Genomic DNA, 18,788 nt, shown 5'->3' with positions numbered 1-18,788 from the left:
CATGGCATGGCCTGCGGGATCTCAGTTCCCTGACCAGGGACTGAACCCGGGACCACGGAAGTGAAAGCCTGGAATCCTGACTACTAGGCCAGCAGGGAACTCCCAAGTTTTCTCCAAGAGTTTAATTTGATGACAAAACCCTGAAATAACTACTCCAGTAATACTTCATTTAACTTACAAGCGGAAGATGATGGTAACGATGGATTCCATCTTTGTAAAAAAGAACAAAAATATCTTAAATTTTGTCCCTGCTTCCTCAAAAGAGTATAACTAAAACAAGTTAGCATATTTTCAGACACATGCTTATAAATTTATTTATATAATGGTGTCATCAGGGTTCACTCAGCTATGGGGCTATCTCTCTCTACAGAGAATACTAACCTACTTTTTATAATTTTCTTACTTAATTTCCTTGTTGTCAGACATCATATGCTACTGCTGTTAGTGTATTTCCCTCAGGTAGCACATCTCTCATTTTCTGCCTGTAACCTATTAGACCTAGTTTAATTACTCTTTAGAACTATGTAAAGTAAGAGTAACCAGATTCAATGAGGGATTCTGAAGAGGCTTTACTATGTGTAACTTGGAAACATTTATCTGGGGCTTATCTCTGGTTTCTCGGTTGTGTTGTTGAGAATGTGAATCAGAGAAGGCTTTGAGGAGTTGAACTAAATGAATTTTAAAGCCTCCTTTAGGTTTAAGACTTTGATTGAAAAAAAAACACACACACAACTCTACGACATGCAGTCAACAAACTTTTCAGTTAGTAACTTAGTTGACAAAACTAAGTGTACGCTGTCCACAGTTGACTTTACTAGCCATTAATATTAGTGCAGAGCGCTTTGGAACACTTTTAGAGAACACTGCTAGGCCAGGCTGAGGTATTTACATTTTTGTCTTTGCGTTGCTTTGTTAAGTGATGGTACATACTAGTTTGTCATCATTCAGTACCGTCAGGTTGTCCTTGAATAACACATTAGTCATAACAACTGAATTATCTTGCTTTTTGGAACTCTTAAGAGTTTCTTCAGTTCTAAGATACAGGACCTTTCCCCCTGGATCAGTCTTCCTGTAATCATTTGAAACTCTCATTTAAAAACCTTGCCTTATGGTTTAGCTTGAAAGTTCTAACCCTAGTCTGTATTAACTTTTATATCCCATCTTTTTAAAGTCTGATTGAAAAGAAAGCTAGGAAAAAAACATCTTTAGCAATTTTATTTAAATGATACCAAATAGAATTATATTACAATAAAAGTCCTTTAAAAGATGAAGTGCATTTTTAAACACCTATAAGCAGAACTTGCCTGCATGTGGTATAGTCACCAAGCTCAGTGTACGGATTTTCCTTGCTTTTGCTTTTAAAGTCGGCAACGTTGAAGTAGGAGAGAGTGTTGTTGATGTATCCCTCCATGGTGTAGTGTGGGTGGTCCCCATAGGGCGGGACGGAGAAGGACCAGTAATACACCAGGCGGGGGATCATGTCTGATGTGAAAGCAATGATCATGGCCTATGTTGGGAAGAAAACAGTAAAGGGGGTATTAATTGAGAGCCTTTATAGCTAAGGTTAACCGACATGCCAGAATTACATTTTCATCAGTTGATTTTTTTTTAAATTAAAGACTCAGAAACCTTAATTCTTCCCTGTCAAATGGATATAGGTAGTGAGTATCCTAAAGTCTTTGAGCAGCTGCTTTAAAGTAAAATAGTTCCTTTGCTTTTGGTCTTTAAGGGAATGTCCAGAAGTCTACCTGCAGTTCAAAAGCAAAGGCCTGATAGTTGCCTATAATGTGTCTTAAGTACAGTAAGAATAACTGTAGACTGGGGTATTGTGGACAACTCAAGAGCTGCTTGCATATGTTATTCGTAAATTATATTTTAAAAAGTTAGAATATAATGAAATTCAATCAACCTTGGAGCACTATTTGATATAATTTAATCTTTTAGGATTTAGAAGTCCCTTTTGTATGCGTCATACTAAGGTCAATATTATGAAAATAGGTTGGCTTTATATGATTCCTTTGTAGATAAATAATTGAGAAAAAGCTACTTTTTTATCACTTACCTCTTAAAAATAGAATACTAACTGCATAATATCTATTTTCCTCCAACTTCATACTTTTTCCCTATAGTATCTTGACTTGGTTAGACAAGTCAAACCATAGTCTGATTTAAACTCTCAGTATATACTTATGTCTGTTGCTTTATTAGACAGCAAGAACTCTGTTACTTTAATAAAATGTAGTAACAAGAAATTGTATTGGGATTGTTCTATTCATACAGTCAAGCAATGGTATCTATTTTGTTAGACCTAGTGTCTAAGCCTCTAAACTTCCAAAAGGTTAAATAGATAGTTAAAAACACTGTAAATTATCAAATAACATAAAGAGAGTTTAGTGTGTTCCCAGATTAAAGAAATAAATATGGGTCAGTCTTAAAGCAGAGTCTACGCCAGGCAGACATTTATTAGGATCTAAAGCTATTATGAAGTACATGAATTTTCTCCAAAATTCTTTAATTTGGGCTATAATCTCTCAATGTGTAAAACTGGTTTGAAGGAAGGAGAAAGTAAAGAATATTCTTCAATCCAAATTCTATGTGAATAAACAAAGCTAAATGTTTCAGTCATTTACTGAAGCAAAAGAAAAGACATGTTTTTTGCACAACACGATCTTAATAGTATTCATCTGAACATATGGTTTAGACACAGTGAGACCACAGGCCAATAAACAAGGTCTCAGGTAAAGCAAGAAAAACAACTGAGGGGCTTTTCTACTGCAAAACTCCCCCCCCCTACTAGAACCAGCTTTGTCATTTCCTCTGACGTGGAGTCTCTCTGGGTGTGTGTAGCCTTGCCTGTCAGTGGTGGTAGCGGTGGTGGTGAAAGACAAGAATATTTTACTCTTCCTAGATTTCAACAGATTAAAATTTCCTGTTATCATTTAACTCAACTTTAGCTTTTTATAGAATCACCTGCAGATATGCTTCAAGGAGCTACAAAAATTCCAACAAGGAAGATAATTCTATTGACTTCTGACAAGATACTTTTTCCTCCTGAATTGAGCTGCTTTGAGACACACTGCAAGAGTACAAATAAATGCAGTGTGCTTCATTTCCCATGCTGTCCCAAACACAATTTTCCATTTATATCAAAATAAATTAAAATAGGTCTTCAGTAGCAGATGCTCTGGCATGATACAACAATGTCAATTCAGCTTATTTATTGAACCAGCAGCTTTAGAATGAATGATTTTATACCAGACTCCTGCCTGATGCCCTTTCATATCCCTGGTGGCTGTTCTCTTCTTCCTGCTTCCTAAAAGTTCTCCTATTATGGGAAGCTAGCTATTGTTTGCACATGAGATTGGCAAGGCACAAATTAGGTATGTGAGGGGATAATATACATGTTTCATTCTTACAGAATTATACGCAAACATGAAGAGGAGCTGCATCTTGGAAGCTGTAACAAATTTTAATATGGAAAAAAGGATTGTCCATAGTTTAATAGATGATCGAATAAGCAATTTTTCTAGGGTATAATAAAACAATGCCCGAGTTATAAGAAAAAACATCTACTGAATGAAAACAGTAGCACCAATTAGTGGGCGTGTGTGTGCCTGTGTGTGCACACGTCTTAGAGACACAGCCAATACTCCATCTGCGCTAACGGCGTGGAGCCATGCTGGCGGCACGAGGAAAAGGTGCCTCATACGATCAGACCAGGACGCTTGAGTAATGGGGAGTAGAAGTCAATTGAATTTTCTGGTTTGCTGAAGGTCAAACAAAAATGCTTTTAGTTTCAAACCTTGTTGCTAAAAATTTCAAGCACACAAGTCCACGTTCCTGCCTGGCTTCGTGTCGTATAGCATATTGAACATGACAGATGCGTACTTTTATGGCTGTGGAGCTTGAAAGGCCTCGCTGTCATGTTTCTGAACATCAGCCTACGTTTCGCAGCACAGTGGATGCTGAAGGTGGGGACTAGCTGGGTGTGTGGAAACCGACATAATCTAGCGGTTGTTTTGTGTGTGATTTGCCAACTTTCTCCAAAAAGGAGGGACAGCATGCAATCCAGATAAATTGAGGGTTCTTGGGGGGTGACAGCTGGGTTCCAGATAACTTGTCTTATTGTGTAAAACTGTGACCATGGTCCACACAGTGACACACTGTAAAATTCTTGTGCCTCTAGTACTGACACCTGGCAAGGTCTACATTGTCACTGTGAATGATGATGTGTAATGAAGGTGATAACAAAGCTGCTAACATTCCATGAGGACCAGGCTCTGTGCATTCCATGCACTAACTCACTGAATTCCCTAAGCCCCCTTTGTGGTATATAATAGTCTGAAAATATGTGATAGGGAATTACTCGATTTACAAACGATAAAATGAAGCTCTGAAGGGTTAAGTCTTGGCCCAAGATCGTGCAGTTGGGAAGCTGCAGTGCTGGGAGGCACAGCTCAGGCACTGCCCAACTCCGTTCTGTTTCTACAAGTGCTCGTGGGAAAAGGTGGCGGATGCAGGGTAAGTGTGACTTGATTAAGAAGTTGTTAAAACTGGGATATCACTTCGGTGGGGACTGTAACCTGGGAGTGAAATTGGCAGTGAAATAAGGGAGGAAATAGCCCTGGTTGTATGGGCATTTCTAGGGAAGGCGGTTCCCTGATGGGCTGGCATGGGAATTGCTCTGCTTGCCCGCCCCCTGTTGGCCGGTGAGGGCAGGGGTAGGAAAAGAGAGAGACTGTTCAGACTGGTCCATAATCAGTACAGGTTGTAAACAACTGCATTCTATTCCCTCATCACTCAGACACATGCAGGGCATGAGAATGCTTAGCTTATGACCAACAGCGGGTAGGAAAGACCACAGGTGGTGTGAGGAGAGATGAGACGTGCCCTAAATCTACCTCCTCAAGGAACCTCTGCCCCTGGGCACGAGGAAGGCAAGGAAGGGCCGGGAATGCACAAAGCGTTTATACTTCATCATCAAATAGTTCCTATTTTCAATTCGTCGTCTGGAATCTACAGTAAAATATGGTGGCATGATTGTTATTATTTTAGGGTCTTCAAACTCTAAATGGATTGATTTCTATCTCCATTATAAAAGCACTGTTGGGTAACGCCTTTTACAGTCACGTGAGGATTAAAATAGTACTTACTGTTAATACTATTACCACGTTTCTATTGAATAAAAACTAGCAAATGGGCAACAATAGCTTAATGGTCACTATTCTTAGCAACTGCCTCTGTAAGAGGTCTTGTAATTCACCAATAATAATAATACATAATGTACAATAAACAAAATACATTAAAAAATAACAATTACAGTTATAGCAACTATGCTGTTTATATGAATGACAGTATTAGCATCTTCCTCCCATATTATGAAATACCAAACACTGGATTCCTTAGGAAGCAACCCTAATGCATTTTTGGACTTTTCAAGGTCTTTACCCTGTGAAGCCTATTTACTCACATTGGTCACCACAGCCAGAATTGCTATTCCTTGCATGATGGGCTGCCATGCTCCGATGTCCTGGGCTTTTTCTGGCACCATGCGTCTATACTGCGTAGTCAGTTTCCACGCGTCCACTCTTATTTCCAATATATTGTTCACCAGAGCCAACAGAGGGGCCAGTGGAAAAGAGGCCACAAATAAGGTGACGAACCCAAACTGAATAACTGTCAATGGAATGGACATACATCATGGAGTGGTGGATGGATGGAAGGACAACACATATTCCTTTACTCTTATTAAGAAAGAGAAAGGCAAACAGTGAACTACATCCCAAAGAGAAAAGACATTCGTGGTAATAATAATGTTCAACAGTGAAAGAATCCAAAAAAAGAATCCAAAAGACAAATATAAAACCTCTGGAAAGGAGACTAATGATAGCCTGTTTCTTTCACATCTATACACTTCATAGGAATAACATATTTAAAAATCTTTAATCAACCATACTTATTTGCTAGTAATAAACTTGGGATACTCTAAGCATATCCCTCATTCTCAGTGTAGAAATAACAGAATGTTGGAAGAGGATTTGTGATTTAGGGTTAAAAAACAGAAAAGGAGTATTGTGGAAATACCTAACAAGCTAAAAAGAAATAAGAAATGTACCGAATGTAAATTTGGGAAGCCTATGTTTGGAGAATGCTGGAGGAAATATGCTGAAAATAAGCAAATGCACAAGCTCCCCTGAGTCTGTGAATCCAAGTGCAGCACGTTCAGAGAATTTGGTATATTATTACAAATCATGGAAATGTATGCAGTAGGTGTCTTAATAAGTCAAAATATAATCCTTTCTCAGGAACTTTTATTTCGATATTGTTGCAGTCTATGCGGTCACAGTAAGTCAAAATTGGGGTGGTGGCTTAGAAGTTCTTTCCCTTTGTCTGTAATTTACGTGGCTTCGCTATAGATGGGGCAGCAGAGATCTGGGGGAAGCTGTACCACGGGAAGGTAGGGTCAGCTATGATAAGGCCAGAGATCTAAAAAAGTTTCACACCCTTCTCTCCTAACTGGCAGACCTTTCGAGTGAACTAGCATAGGGATGTAACTGAGACAGTGGCTCAGAGGAAAATTTACAGGCCCTTTAGGGCTATTGCTCAGCCAAGCGGCAGGGATCACTCTGGCCAGGAAGGGCAAGACTCTGGAGGCGGTGGCTGGGTAGGAGAAGCTGGCAATTGCTTCTGATACGAGAGGCCAGAAAGTGTCACAGAAAAGCAGTCAGGGTTGGAAAGATCTGGCCAGTCTACAGGCCAGGCAGGAGCCGCTGTATTCAGGGAAATCACACAGGCAAGGACCAGAGTTCATGACCTTATAGAGTCAGCAGCATGTCACCGAGCAGTGATATCAACATCTGTGTCCATGATCCACCCAACCCTAAATGAAGTCCTCCACCTCCAGGGGCCAGGCAGGTAACAGAAATGTGTGGAATGGGTACAGTAACTGGCAAACTGGCAAGTGGATGTCCTAATGGAAGGAACTGCTCAGAGGCACCATATTGGAACGAGGGCCCAGTGCTGCCAGATCTCCTCACTATTGAAGAGAAGCCAGAAATTAGGACTTTATTAGCAGTAAAGCCAGTTAAAAATCCAGAGGAGAAAAGATACCATTCATAAAGACAAAAAAGGCACAGACTGTTTAGAAATAAATTAGTGAGAAATGTTAAGATGGTTATGATAATTGACTTAAAAAAATAAAGAAAAACAAATAATGATGAATGAATGGATGCACCATACTGTTAATTGGGAAGACTCAAGTTTGGGGACATGTCAGATTTTTTTCTCCAAAATAAAGCTTAGAATTTGAATGCAAATTTAGTTAATAATCCCAAATGGATTTAAGAAAAAAAGCTGAAAGGTGATGCTAAAGTTCTTCAAGAAATATATACAAGTACACAAGTGAAATAATGAGGAAGGATGTTTAAAGTGACAGTGTTAGGGATATTTCTGAAAAAGGATAAAATGGGACCAGCTCTAAGACGTATTAATGTGTATTACATTGCTATGGTAACAGTTCAGAACTAGTGCATTCACAGACAGTATGAATTAAATAGATTTCAAGAACAGATGCAGATATTCATGGGATTTTAGTATATTATAAAAATGATGTTTCAAATCAGTGGATTCAAGTAATGGAGTAATTAGCTAAATCATTAGAAGAACTGGTATGGAGTCCTCACTTTTGATATCAAAATAAATTCTATGCATTAAACATTTTTAATTAAAGCACCAGAAAAAAACCAGCATGGTATAATCTGCTCTGATATTCAAGCGAGAAGAACTTTCTAAACAACTGTTGAAACCAAGAACAAAAACAAAGGCCTATCAGCTCAGCAAGGCAAAAATCATCCATTGTGAAAACAAAAACAACCCTTGCCTGAAACTTTCTCATGACCCTGAATTGCTCTCTGGTACCTTCTATGCTTTCTTCTTCACTTTAAAGTCAAGTTTCTCAAAGAAGTACCTGCACTGATGATCCCTCCATCACTCAAAGCTCTGCATCCTCTGTGGCCCTCACCACTGCACTGAAACTCGTCTTGCTAACTCTGTTGGTGGCTGTGCACGCCAAAGCCAAATGTACTTTTCAGTCCTTGTTTATTTGATTACTAGGCAGCTTCCCCCCCCCCCCCGCCCCCTGCCCCCCCCCCCCCCGGCAGCTTTTGATATGGCCAAATATTTTCCTCTCTGTGGAATGTTTTTCCCCCTTGATTTCTGTTTACTTAAATAGTTTTAAAAAGCCAAGGTAGAAGTGTGTGTGTACACACACACACAGATATAAATTTTTAAAGATATCTAACTATAGTGCTTCTTGTATTTTTTCCCACAGTACCGGCCATTAAGGGGACTTTATTAGCTCTTGCTTTTTTGCCTCCCCCTACCCCTTTGCATTATGCTCCTGTAGTCAATATTCGAATCCCTTTCAAGGAAGTTGATAGCCTTCTCTGCTAGTTTTCTCTCAACTGTTCTGCTATTCTCCTTTCTCTTTGGGGATTTTTCTTCTCCCATTTACCCTTTAAACGCCCCTTTCCTCAGGGCTTCATCATCAACTCTCTGCCTAGCATGCCCGAATCACCCACATGGTCTCACCCGTAGCTCCTCTGAGTTTCGGGAGATCCAACTTAATAACAGACATCGCCCCTCAGATGTCTCACAGACACCTCACACTCAAAATATCCAACACAGAACCATTTCTTCAAAACCAACTCCTCTCCTTACATTCCACCCTGCATATTCACTCTCCTAGAAGTTATCTTCATAATTCTATTCCTCACCTGCCATACTAGTCATCTCTTGAACACCTATCAAATCTGTCTCCTTTTCCTCAGCCCACAGCCTCTATGTAGGTGCTTACCACTTGTTGTGTGGGTTACCTGGTGTAGCCCCCTGAAATACCCTCTCCCCACCAAATGCAGGCCCCACCCAAAATATTATCTTCATTCTGCTACCAGAATAATCTGATCTTCTTGGACATAAACACTATGCAATTCTCTTGCTTACAAATATTCCAAAGTATCCCTGTTTCTTTAAGGATAAGTTCAAGTCTCCTGGTTAAGCACACAAGACCCATCATGATACAGCCCTTGCTTACCTGATATTCCCCCCTACGGATCCTTTGTTCTAGCCATACTTTGTTTACTTGCCACTCTCTGAACTGGCCAAGCTGTTTCATGCCCTTGTACTTGAAATTGCACCCATCTCTCTGCGTGAAATGTCCATTACCTCTATCGCACTTTAGATAGCTACCTTCCATTCACCCTTCAAAATCCAGTTTAAATATCACCTGCTCTAGGAAGTCTGATTTGTGTTCACCTGCTTAGCAATCCACCAAGTACTCACCATCCATTGTTTGGCCCTGGGAGGCCAGATACCAAGTCTTAACTTTTCTTGGTATTCCCAGCAATTGATACAGTGTTTGGCAAAGCAGTTGCTCAATCGTTGTTAGATGGATGGATGAATGAATAAATGAGTAAAGAGATGAGAGGCCTACAAATCCTCGCCAGTCACCTAGTTGCCATTTTGGAAAGTTCATCCTGCAAAGATGAGGAAATGTCAGTGCAGGTGGTGGGAAGAAACAGAGCAGAGATGGGGGAGTGGGGGAAGACAGGCCTGGTCCTGGAGAGAGAGTGCAGACGAGGCCTGGGAGGGTGTAGCACTGGAGAGAGAGGGAAAGAGAGGGGTAGGTGCAAGGAGATGTTGAAGAACAAGTGGTATTAATTACAGTAAATTAAATGGAGAAAATTATATATGAAGGTAAGATCAAGTGAACATGCAAGGGTGAAAGAGGCAGTACCAGAGACAAGCAGGGCCCACTTCATCACTTTACTGCATTTCATCTGTAGCACCCGCCCACTGGGAAGGCATCATCAAGTTCTCGAGAGACTGGTGTTTGTGCTGTACGGTGCTCTACGTACAAAACGGTATCCTGTGGCTTTTCAGATTTTAAGACTGACAGACTATTTCTCTTAGGTCCCAAGTCTAAGTTCTCAGAAGTCAGGACCATACACCTGGGGAGGCAATTCTGGTTAACAACCCAGGCTTACTCTAATAATCTCAAAGGATGGTGGGGAATTCACTAAACAAAATAAAGAAATTTCACTCAAAACACATAAGCCCCTACAGAACCTGGCAGAGGCCGCTGGGGCAATGCCACTGTAAACTCAACCAACAGTTGTATTTGGGTGTGTTGGGACTCCAAGCTCAAGTCACTTAAATATTTATGAGGGTCCAGGCAGGGGTGTCCCAGCTGAGGACTGAAAGATGTAAAGGCCTGAGTGCTAACTTCCAACAGGACCAGTCTAGCCAGGGAGACAGGCATGCACACACATACCATCAAGACAAGAGTCAAGTGCTATTGATGCCTAGAGAAGAGAGCAGAAACTCTGTGTGGCAAGTTGAGGGTTCCTGCTGAGGCTAGGTAGGAACTCTTCCAGGTAGAAAAGAAGGGAAAGGGTTTTCAGGCAGAGGGGAGTTGGAGTTCCCTCCACGGGGCAGAGGGGACCAGAGCTGGTGGCTGGGCGCAAGGCCTAACTATGTAAGGGTGGAAGGCTCCAGTGCTGTCTGTCAGAAGACGTTTCCCTTCAGTAGTCAAGATGCAGAATTAAAAAGGTAGATGGTGCTGTCATTAACGAATACAGGGAAAATTGGAAGGAGGAAACTGTGGGGATGAGCTCACCCCCAAAGGCACTCTATGTTTATTTTAGAGGAATAAAAATAATTCAAAAGGCATTTGGAAATTCTATCTCCCACAAACCAAAAGAACAAAAACATAGATTTCACTCTGGTGTTGAATACAGAATAACAGACTGCCTACTCTCAGAAACTGACTGATTTTTCTAATTCATTAAGGATTATTTAGATAATAGGAAAACAATTTAATAAATCTAAAAAACTGGGGGAGGGATAAATTAGGAGTTTGGGATTAGCAGATAAAAACTATTATATATAAAATAGATAAACAACAAGGTCCTACTGTATAGCACAAGAACTATATTCAATATCCTGTAATAAACCATAATGGAAAAGAAAAAAAAATTTTTAATCTCTCTATAACCACTGTTATTCCATCCTTTCTTATAGGGTAGTGTGAGGCTGAATTATTCTATTATTATTATTTTTAAATATAGTTCCCTGTGCTAAAGAGTAGGACCTTGTTGTTTATTTTATATAAAGTATCAATAGTATGGATCTGTTAATCCCAAACTCCTAATTTATCCTTCCCCCCCCTTTCCTCTTTGGTAACGATAATTTTGTTTTCTATGTCTGTGGGTCTATTTCTGTGTTGTAAGTAAGTTCATTTGTATCATCTTTCTAGATTCTACATATAAGTGATATCACATGATATTTGTCTTTCTCCGTCTGACTTATTTCACTTAGTCTGATAATCTCTAGGTCCATCCATGTGAGGTCAAATTATTTAGTTGGTAATTATTTTAATGAGACTATGAAATTCTACAAGTCCTATCAATTTCTCCCCAAAGCATGACCATATAACTTTTCCTTTCAATACCATTTATTTGACTAACTACAGAAAAAATAACTTTTCCAAGTTTTTCTGTGTGTGTTAAAATAACAAATGATATTCTGCCATAGAATGCTGTTATTATTAATGCTGATAATAGCTCCAATAAGAAATATTTACAGTTGTGTCTCATTTTGGAATAACAGGTAATTGTCTTGTAGTTCTTTTAAAAATAAACAGAATAAATAAATAAACATAGCTTCTACATTATTTACTGCAGCTACACCGTTAATGGAACCTGGTCACGAAACATAACAAAAGCAAAAATGAAATTCAAATCAGACTCCCGGCCGCAAAGCGTTGTTGACTGAAGAAGCTACAAAATGAACCTTTCACTCACTGAAGGAAGCAGGTGCGTTTCCATGTATAATGTATATTTTTAAAAGCAATTATTTTGTATATAGAATGTGATTTAATAAAAACCTCCCTCTATCTGCAGACTGACAAACAGGAACCACAAAGGGGCGTCTCTACAAATACACAAACCCCCATGCATAAATGCAAAGCCTGTCAAAATCCTTTCCTGTTCTCCTAAGCTTAAAAAACTGTAATTCAACACAGTGGTGAGCTGAAAGGGCACAGATACAAAACATGTCTATTGTTAGCCTTCTATTAGATAAAAGTGTGTCATGCATAATAGAAAAGATGGTGTTTCCTATGGAAATCTATTTTGAGATGCATCCATTTAAAGGCAACTGAGAGCTCAAAATCAAGTTCAACTGAAGAGAAACAGAGCCCAAGTAAATACAGAAATGCACAAAGACATTCGAGAAGGAGGAGACCTGTGCTAAATCTTAATTCCGGGCCAGCAAAATAGTTCCGAATTCAAGCCAGTGATTTGCCCTGAGGTCATTCAAGGAGCCAGGCAGAAACCACTGGCCAGAAGACATAGATATAATGTCAAAGGCAAGTGTGAGATGTGGAGGGCGGGGGGGGGACCCTGTGACCCTTGCTCCCACAGGCTTTCTGCACAGGCTTGCTTATACGACTGTTCAGAAGGGTATTGGCCAGCAGCTGTGCTGCATGGACTCCAGCCCAGGCTGAGTCACATCTAATAATAGCTCTGAGTTCGTTCTTAGACAACATGGTTAGAATCCTCCAACAATCAATGGTGAAGACATACCTCGATAAATATTCCATTTCATTGCTGGGTAATAAATCTTCAGCTTTGCACAACATAAATGTTGACAAAGATACACACAGTCACCTTATTTGAAAGCCTGATTGTATAATTTTACCTAGTGGAGAAAAACGGACTCCTCTTCATTTCAATAGGCTAGATAATTATCTGGCTCTATAATCGATGCTTTGAGGATCCAAAACATGTTCCAGTATAATTCATATCACCCAAAATCTCATTAGCGACTTACTCATTTCAAGGTATTCATAAAATAATCCCAGTTTGCCCATGGGCTGCAGATGGTAGTCCTGTTCCCATCGTGGGGCTTTCTTTTCTGCTCCCGAAACTGTGCGACACCGTCCAATTAGATTCATGACCCAGCTGCCAAAAAGATCAAATTATCAATCAGAATATTGTCAGACCAAGGGCATAAAAGTATTACTGATGTTTCGAGCTGAACACATCATCTTCCCAAGAATTTAATTTCTTGTTTTCAGGCTCAATTTCTTTTTTTTTCTGCCTCCCTACCCCAAAATATTTTGAAAAATAGTATTGACTACATACCTGGCTTTATCCAAATTGTAACTACTATGATTTTTCCTCCTACCTCCTTTTCATATGGGCATTTTAATTTTTAAAAGATACTTTCCCTCATTTGATTAACTTTAGTTTTTTTTTTTCCATTTCCCTGCTATTATCGAAGATGGTCTTTCCAGACTGAAAATCACCAGAGAAAATAAACAAAGCATGGAGGCCAGTGTGGTCCGGGGCTAAGAGGAAAATAAGTCTGTTGGTGGTGGGGGGGGTGGAGCCTAAGAGACCACGGTGAGGATTTGGGCCGTTTTTCACTCTGAAGGAAGTGGGGAGCCACTGAGGGGCACGGAGCAGAAAAGGGACATACTTTGACACCAGATAAAACAGGTCCAAGACCCTACTTCCAGCTGAACAAATGAAAGACCAAAGAAGTGACATGCTTCCTCAAAGTCAGTGCAGAGCTTGCAGGAAACACAGCCCCAACTGGCGGCCCAGTGCTCTGCCCCCTACTGGATGCTGCCCTGCAGAGCAGCCTGGTGTCTCCTCTTGGGTTATGCATTTTTCTTTCTCAGAAGCTTGTGAGCCAAATGAACGCGTCCCCACTTTTTTTTATGTTTAGAGATACCTCTTTTTTTAAAATTTATTTATTTATGGCTGTGTTGGGTCTTCGTTTCTGTGCGAGGGCTTTTTCTCTAGTTGTGGCAAGTGGGGGCCACTCTTCATTGCGGTGCGCAGGCCTCTCACTATCGCGGCCTCTCCTGTTGCAGAGCACAGGCTCCAGACGCGCAGGCTCAGCGGCCATGGCTCATGGGCCTAGTTGCTCCGCGGCATGTGGGATCCTCCCAGACCAGGGCTCGAACCCGTGTCCCCTGCATTAGAAGGCAGATTCTCAACCACTGCGCCACCAAGGAAGCCCCGTCCCCACTTTTTTTAATGGCAATTTGAACTGAAAGGAAATCGGAAACAGTTGGCAGTGAAACAAGGTGTGCACCTGTAGCCTACAGGGCTGTTGTCCCGAAGCAACAGCTGGCTTGTGGTTTACTTGTCAACTTCATCAGAAGACGCACGACAACAAACAACTTAGCATCTGGCTAAGCTCCAGATGACGACACAGCACGTTTGTGTGGATTTCACTGTGAAGACCATTGTATACATTGCACGTGAACACGCGTGTGTACACACACACACACACACAGTGTTAAGAGGGGAATTAAAAATAGGTGACCATGGGCTTCCCTGCTGGCGCAGTGGTTGGGGGTCCGCCTGCCGATGCTGGGGACGTGGGTTCGTGCCCCGGTCCGGGAGGGTCCCACATGCCGCGGAGTGGCTGGGCCCGTGAGCCGTGGCCGCTGAGCCTGCGCGTCCAGAGCCTGTGCTCCGTAGCGGGAGAGGCCGCAACGGTGAGGGGCCCGCGTACCACCAAAAAAAAAAAAAAAACAAAAAAAAACTGACCATGATGGGTTGCCCGTTGCTACTGATCTCAGTGTTAACTGTTCACTGACCACTCCCCCAAGGTTTGCTAAGGGGAGATTTCTCTACAATGAAACATGGTCCTGGCTTCACAATCTTTCCCTACTTCTTTCTTCTATGACATTAGGGGAACAGCAGGAGGCTGTGGAAGTGGAGGGGATATGGACTCAGACACTCCTGAATCGGAATCCACACTTCATTGCTTATTCGTTATTTAACTTCAGTCAAGGTTCACATAAAATGGGGTGATAAAACCTACACTGCCCAGGGTTGTTATCAGGATTAAATGATTCAGAACAGGTGAGGTATTTAGCAAGCTTCCTAACATCAAAATCCCCTGTGTGGGATCATCTTTTGACCAACACAGCCTAACTGGCTGAGGCCAACAGTAAACGCAGCCTAAGTGACTCAGCATCTTGACTCGGATCTCACTCCAGCACTTACAAGAATGATGTGGAACGCTTGTTGCTGGTGCTCCTTCCTAGGCCACAACCCAGAGCTCTGTGATCAGTCAAGTCTGAGGTTTGGCCAGGAATCCGCAGTTTTACAGACATTCCAGGGGCCTTGTTGCGCACGTGGCACCGAGGACCGCACACATCCATCACCCATCATGACACCCAAACTCAAGATCACTGGTTTCTACTGGTTTGCTTTTCACTCTGCCTCATACTTCCAGCCTCAGCCTCTTGTGGAATCCTCTCCATGCCCCAGAGAAGCAGGTCTTTTACTATCGGGGACCCAAACCCATGATGACTTGGATTCAGGATGAAACTTCTGTCCTGGCAGCCACTTGCATGACTAACTCATCTGGTACTTGTTTCTTGTACCGTACTGCCTCCCCCCCCCACCCCCAATCATATTAGGTCAAATGAGAAGAAATGACTAGCTTGCTTTTCTGATCTTCGACTCTGAGCCTCTTGTTCAGCCTGAGTTGAACCACTCATCAGTAGCAGGAAATCTTGGGTTACAGTCCATTCATCACTGCCCTTGGTCTTTTGGATATTCTATTGGGTTATGACTCTAGTACAGGGATATCAGTCTGACTGCACATGAGAATCACATACAGAACTTTAAAAAAGTACAGACACTGGATACTTCTTCCCCTGGCCAAGGCTGGAAGCTTCCTCCCTCTACCAGGGGTTACAAAATAATTTTCTTAGCAATTGACCACGCGTATTAGTGTAACGGTATCATAACAAATTGCTCTTTACTGAGTACTTATTATGTGTAAAGCATGGTGTGAAGCCCTTTACACCCCATTTTGTCTTTGTCTCCTCATTATCATATTTAATCCACATACTAATCACCATTTCTGTTTAGGACATTGCCACTGGCTAATTTTGAATACAAGCATCCTTCACCATCTGAATCTATTTTGCTCCTGAGTTTACTGTTCCTGAATTTTAAGACCGAGTGTGTACAGTGAGGGATCCCTGCATTTACGATTCTCTTATTGTATGTCTCTGATTCATTCTCTAGCCAAATCATATCTTGAGAAGAGACATTTCCTCTTGTTTAAGAGTTTGCTTTTTCTTATTATCTGAATAGCGAATACTGAATGAGGAAAATATAGAAAACATATAAAGAAGAAAATTACAGCCATCCATTATCTAAACAGCAAAGGACAATGCTAAGGCATTTTGGATATTTAACTCTATTTTTCTTAACATTTTATCATAAAATTTCTCCAGAGCAAGCAGCTTAATACAGGAGTTGTACTAGCCTTTTTGTCAAGTACAGAATAAAATTCCCAGGCATGCCCCAACTATCAAAAAAGTGAGGCTAGGAAGGCCAAAGGGCTCTAAGCTTCTTCTCAGGGTCCAACAAACAATTCTATTAATTTACTGATGTTTGTATTTGAAGCATATGAGTCACTCATTCACTCAGTTGGCTCTTACTGAAGACCTACTAAATGCCAGGTGCTGACCCAGGTGGAGAGACCCCCCCCACCCCCCACCCCCCCAGATGGAGCCTGGATCACAGCACCACGTGGCCTTCATTTGCTCTGAGAATCCTAGTCAAGGACCCCAAGTGGAGTTGGGGGTGGAGGCAGGTGAGTATATGGTGAAATTCATTTCACGATGTTCCTTTTGACATATTTAAATGGTGTGAAAATAGCTACTAAATTTTATAAGTTTTCCCTTCCTATGTATTATTGGGATGGGTGTAGTTTTGAGTAGCAAAAGTAACTGATATATCTTTAGTATGTTAAAAGTTTGTATGAAAAAGTAGGAAGGAAACTGGCACCTTTACAAAGAGCAGAAGCAGTGATGGGAAGAACCCAACCCACTCTCTAATTTGCCTAACATTTAGCGCAGGTGTCCCCAACCCCCAGGCCATGGACTGGCACTGGAGCACTGATTTAGTGCTCCGAGTTTTCAAACAAGGCTAGTAGTATAAATATCTGAAGGCGAAGTTCAGCTCACTGGAACTTGCAACAATGTGCTTACTTGAAGTGAACAGACTACAGATACTATAATACATCCTTTGTTTTAAAATATTTCATGTGAACAAGTTTCATTTTGGATGAATTTCTCAGTGAGTATCCGTTTAGGAAATATACTCTTCCCCTTGATTGTTTAAGTCAGAAAATAGTTCACTGACAACAAATTATTCATAAAAATTTAGTGTTAAATAGTTAACCTATTTCCTTCAGAAAGTGCTTTTTTTTTTGGTAATGAGTTAATAAACCTTTCCTCTATTTGATATATTAATTTTCACATAGAAACATAGTATTATTTGCACATGACCTACTTTTACTCATTGGGAAAAACCTAACTGTGAGCCCAAGGTAAGGGCTGTCTACTGCACAGCAGGGCAAAAAAATATTCATTTCACAGCTAAGATCAGAATCTTTTTTTGAGGGGGACGGTTTGAAGTGGGGAAAAGGGAGATGTCTTTGTTTATAGACAAACACTGATAATTCTCACTGAAGATGGAGGATAAAGCCCTGGTGAAGAAATGTGGAAGGACACACTGAAACCCAGAGAGTTTTTGTTCTACAAAAACAGAAAGAAAAAAAAAAAAAGAATTTAACTGCTCTACAAAGAGAATGAACAGAAACTTGGTAATGAGGGAGAGAGAAGAAAGGTTAGGGGAGGGAAGAGAATGAGAAGGAAGTTGGACGTGACAGGAGGAAGACAGGGCGGAATGGCAGGATTCTGGAGCCTACAAAGAAGGGTGATAAGTAAATAACAACAGCATCAAAATTCCCAGGTGTATAGTGGGATAAGGGACTAAAAAGATGGAGGTTCTGCATTTCAAAATTCAAGTTGTTTGAGTTTCTCCTCCATGCCCCAAAACATCAGTAAGTCCTGCTCGTGTGAGTGGTTTTGCAGGTCACTGAGAAGGCTGCACTCTGGTTCAGGCTGGCAGGAGCAGAAAGTACAGGAGAGGGAGGCAAGACAGAAGAGAGATCAACAGTTTCGTGAGAACAGAAACTCAGAGCCAGAAATTATCTTGAAAAGGTTAATGTAGTAGGCAGAAAAACGGTCCCCCCAAAGATGTCCATATCCTAATACCCAGAACGTACGAATTGTGGTTGCAGATGCAGTTAAGGTTGGTAATCAGCTGACTCTAACAGAGACGAGCCTGGATTATCCAGGTGGGCCCAGTGTTATCAAAGGGTCATTAAAAGTGGAAGGCGGAGGGAGAAGAGAAGGGAGGAGTGATGGAGGCAGATGTGACCACAGAAAAGAGTCACAGACCTGCAATCTTGCTGGCTGTGAGATGGAGAAAGGAGGTCATGGACCAAGGGATGCGGGTGGCCTCTAGGAGCTAGAAAAGGCAAAGATACAGATTACCACAGAGCCTGAAGGAAACAGCCCTGCCAGCACCCTGACTTTAGCCCAGTGAGACCTCTGCAGACTTCTGAGTTCCAGAACCACAAGACAGTAAATTCGTTGTTGTTTTGTGGGGCTTCTTCCCCCTATTTTCTTCCTATTGCCATTGAGTTTGGGGGTACTTGTTGAAGCAGCAACAGAACACTAATACAATAAGCTCCTTGAAATATGCAGAAATTGCAGATGGCACTGGACTCGTCCACTCTGATATGGGATCGGACTTATGCGAAAATTAAAAAGGACGGGGTGACCTCAGCTAACATCTGTTCTTCTCATTTCTAGGAAAAGAACAGTAAGTCAA

The 18,788-nt window shown here is 41.2% G+C and overlaps 1 protein-coding gene across 7 annotated transcripts in view; it reads right to left on the bottom strand.

Moving 5' to 3' along the window:
- ANO6 (anoctamin 6) overlaps positions 1 to 18,788 on the bottom strand; it is a 214,594-nt gene that overhangs the window by 13,029 nt on the left and 182,777 nt on the right. For all 7 annotated transcript variants that reach the window (XM_089920570.1, XM_089920569.1, XM_022572395.3 and 4 more), the window contains 3 exons: positions 12,892 to 13,022; positions 5,471 to 5,676; positions 1,305 to 1,507 (listed from right to left, as the gene is read on the bottom strand). In XM_089920570.1, the coding sequence (XP_089776696.1) occupies positions 1,305 to 1,507; positions 5,471 to 5,676; positions 12,892 to 13,022 (540 nt within the window). The remainder of the gene's footprint in view (positions 1 to 1,304; positions 1,508 to 5,470; positions 5,677 to 12,891; positions 13,023 to 18,788) is intronic.

The sequence above is a fragment of the Delphinapterus leucas genome, chromosome 11 (genome assembly GCF_059928025.1).
Source record: "Delphinapterus leucas isolate spDelLeu-1000000601 "Yukka" chromosome 11, BTC_Dleu_Yukka2, whole genome shotgun sequence".
Lineage (NCBI taxonomy): Eukaryota > Metazoa > Chordata > Mammalia > Artiodactyla > Monodontidae > Delphinapterus > Delphinapterus leucas.
The sequence above is the reverse complement of the archived record's forward strand: the minus strand, read 5'-3'. Positions and strand labels throughout refer to the sequence as shown.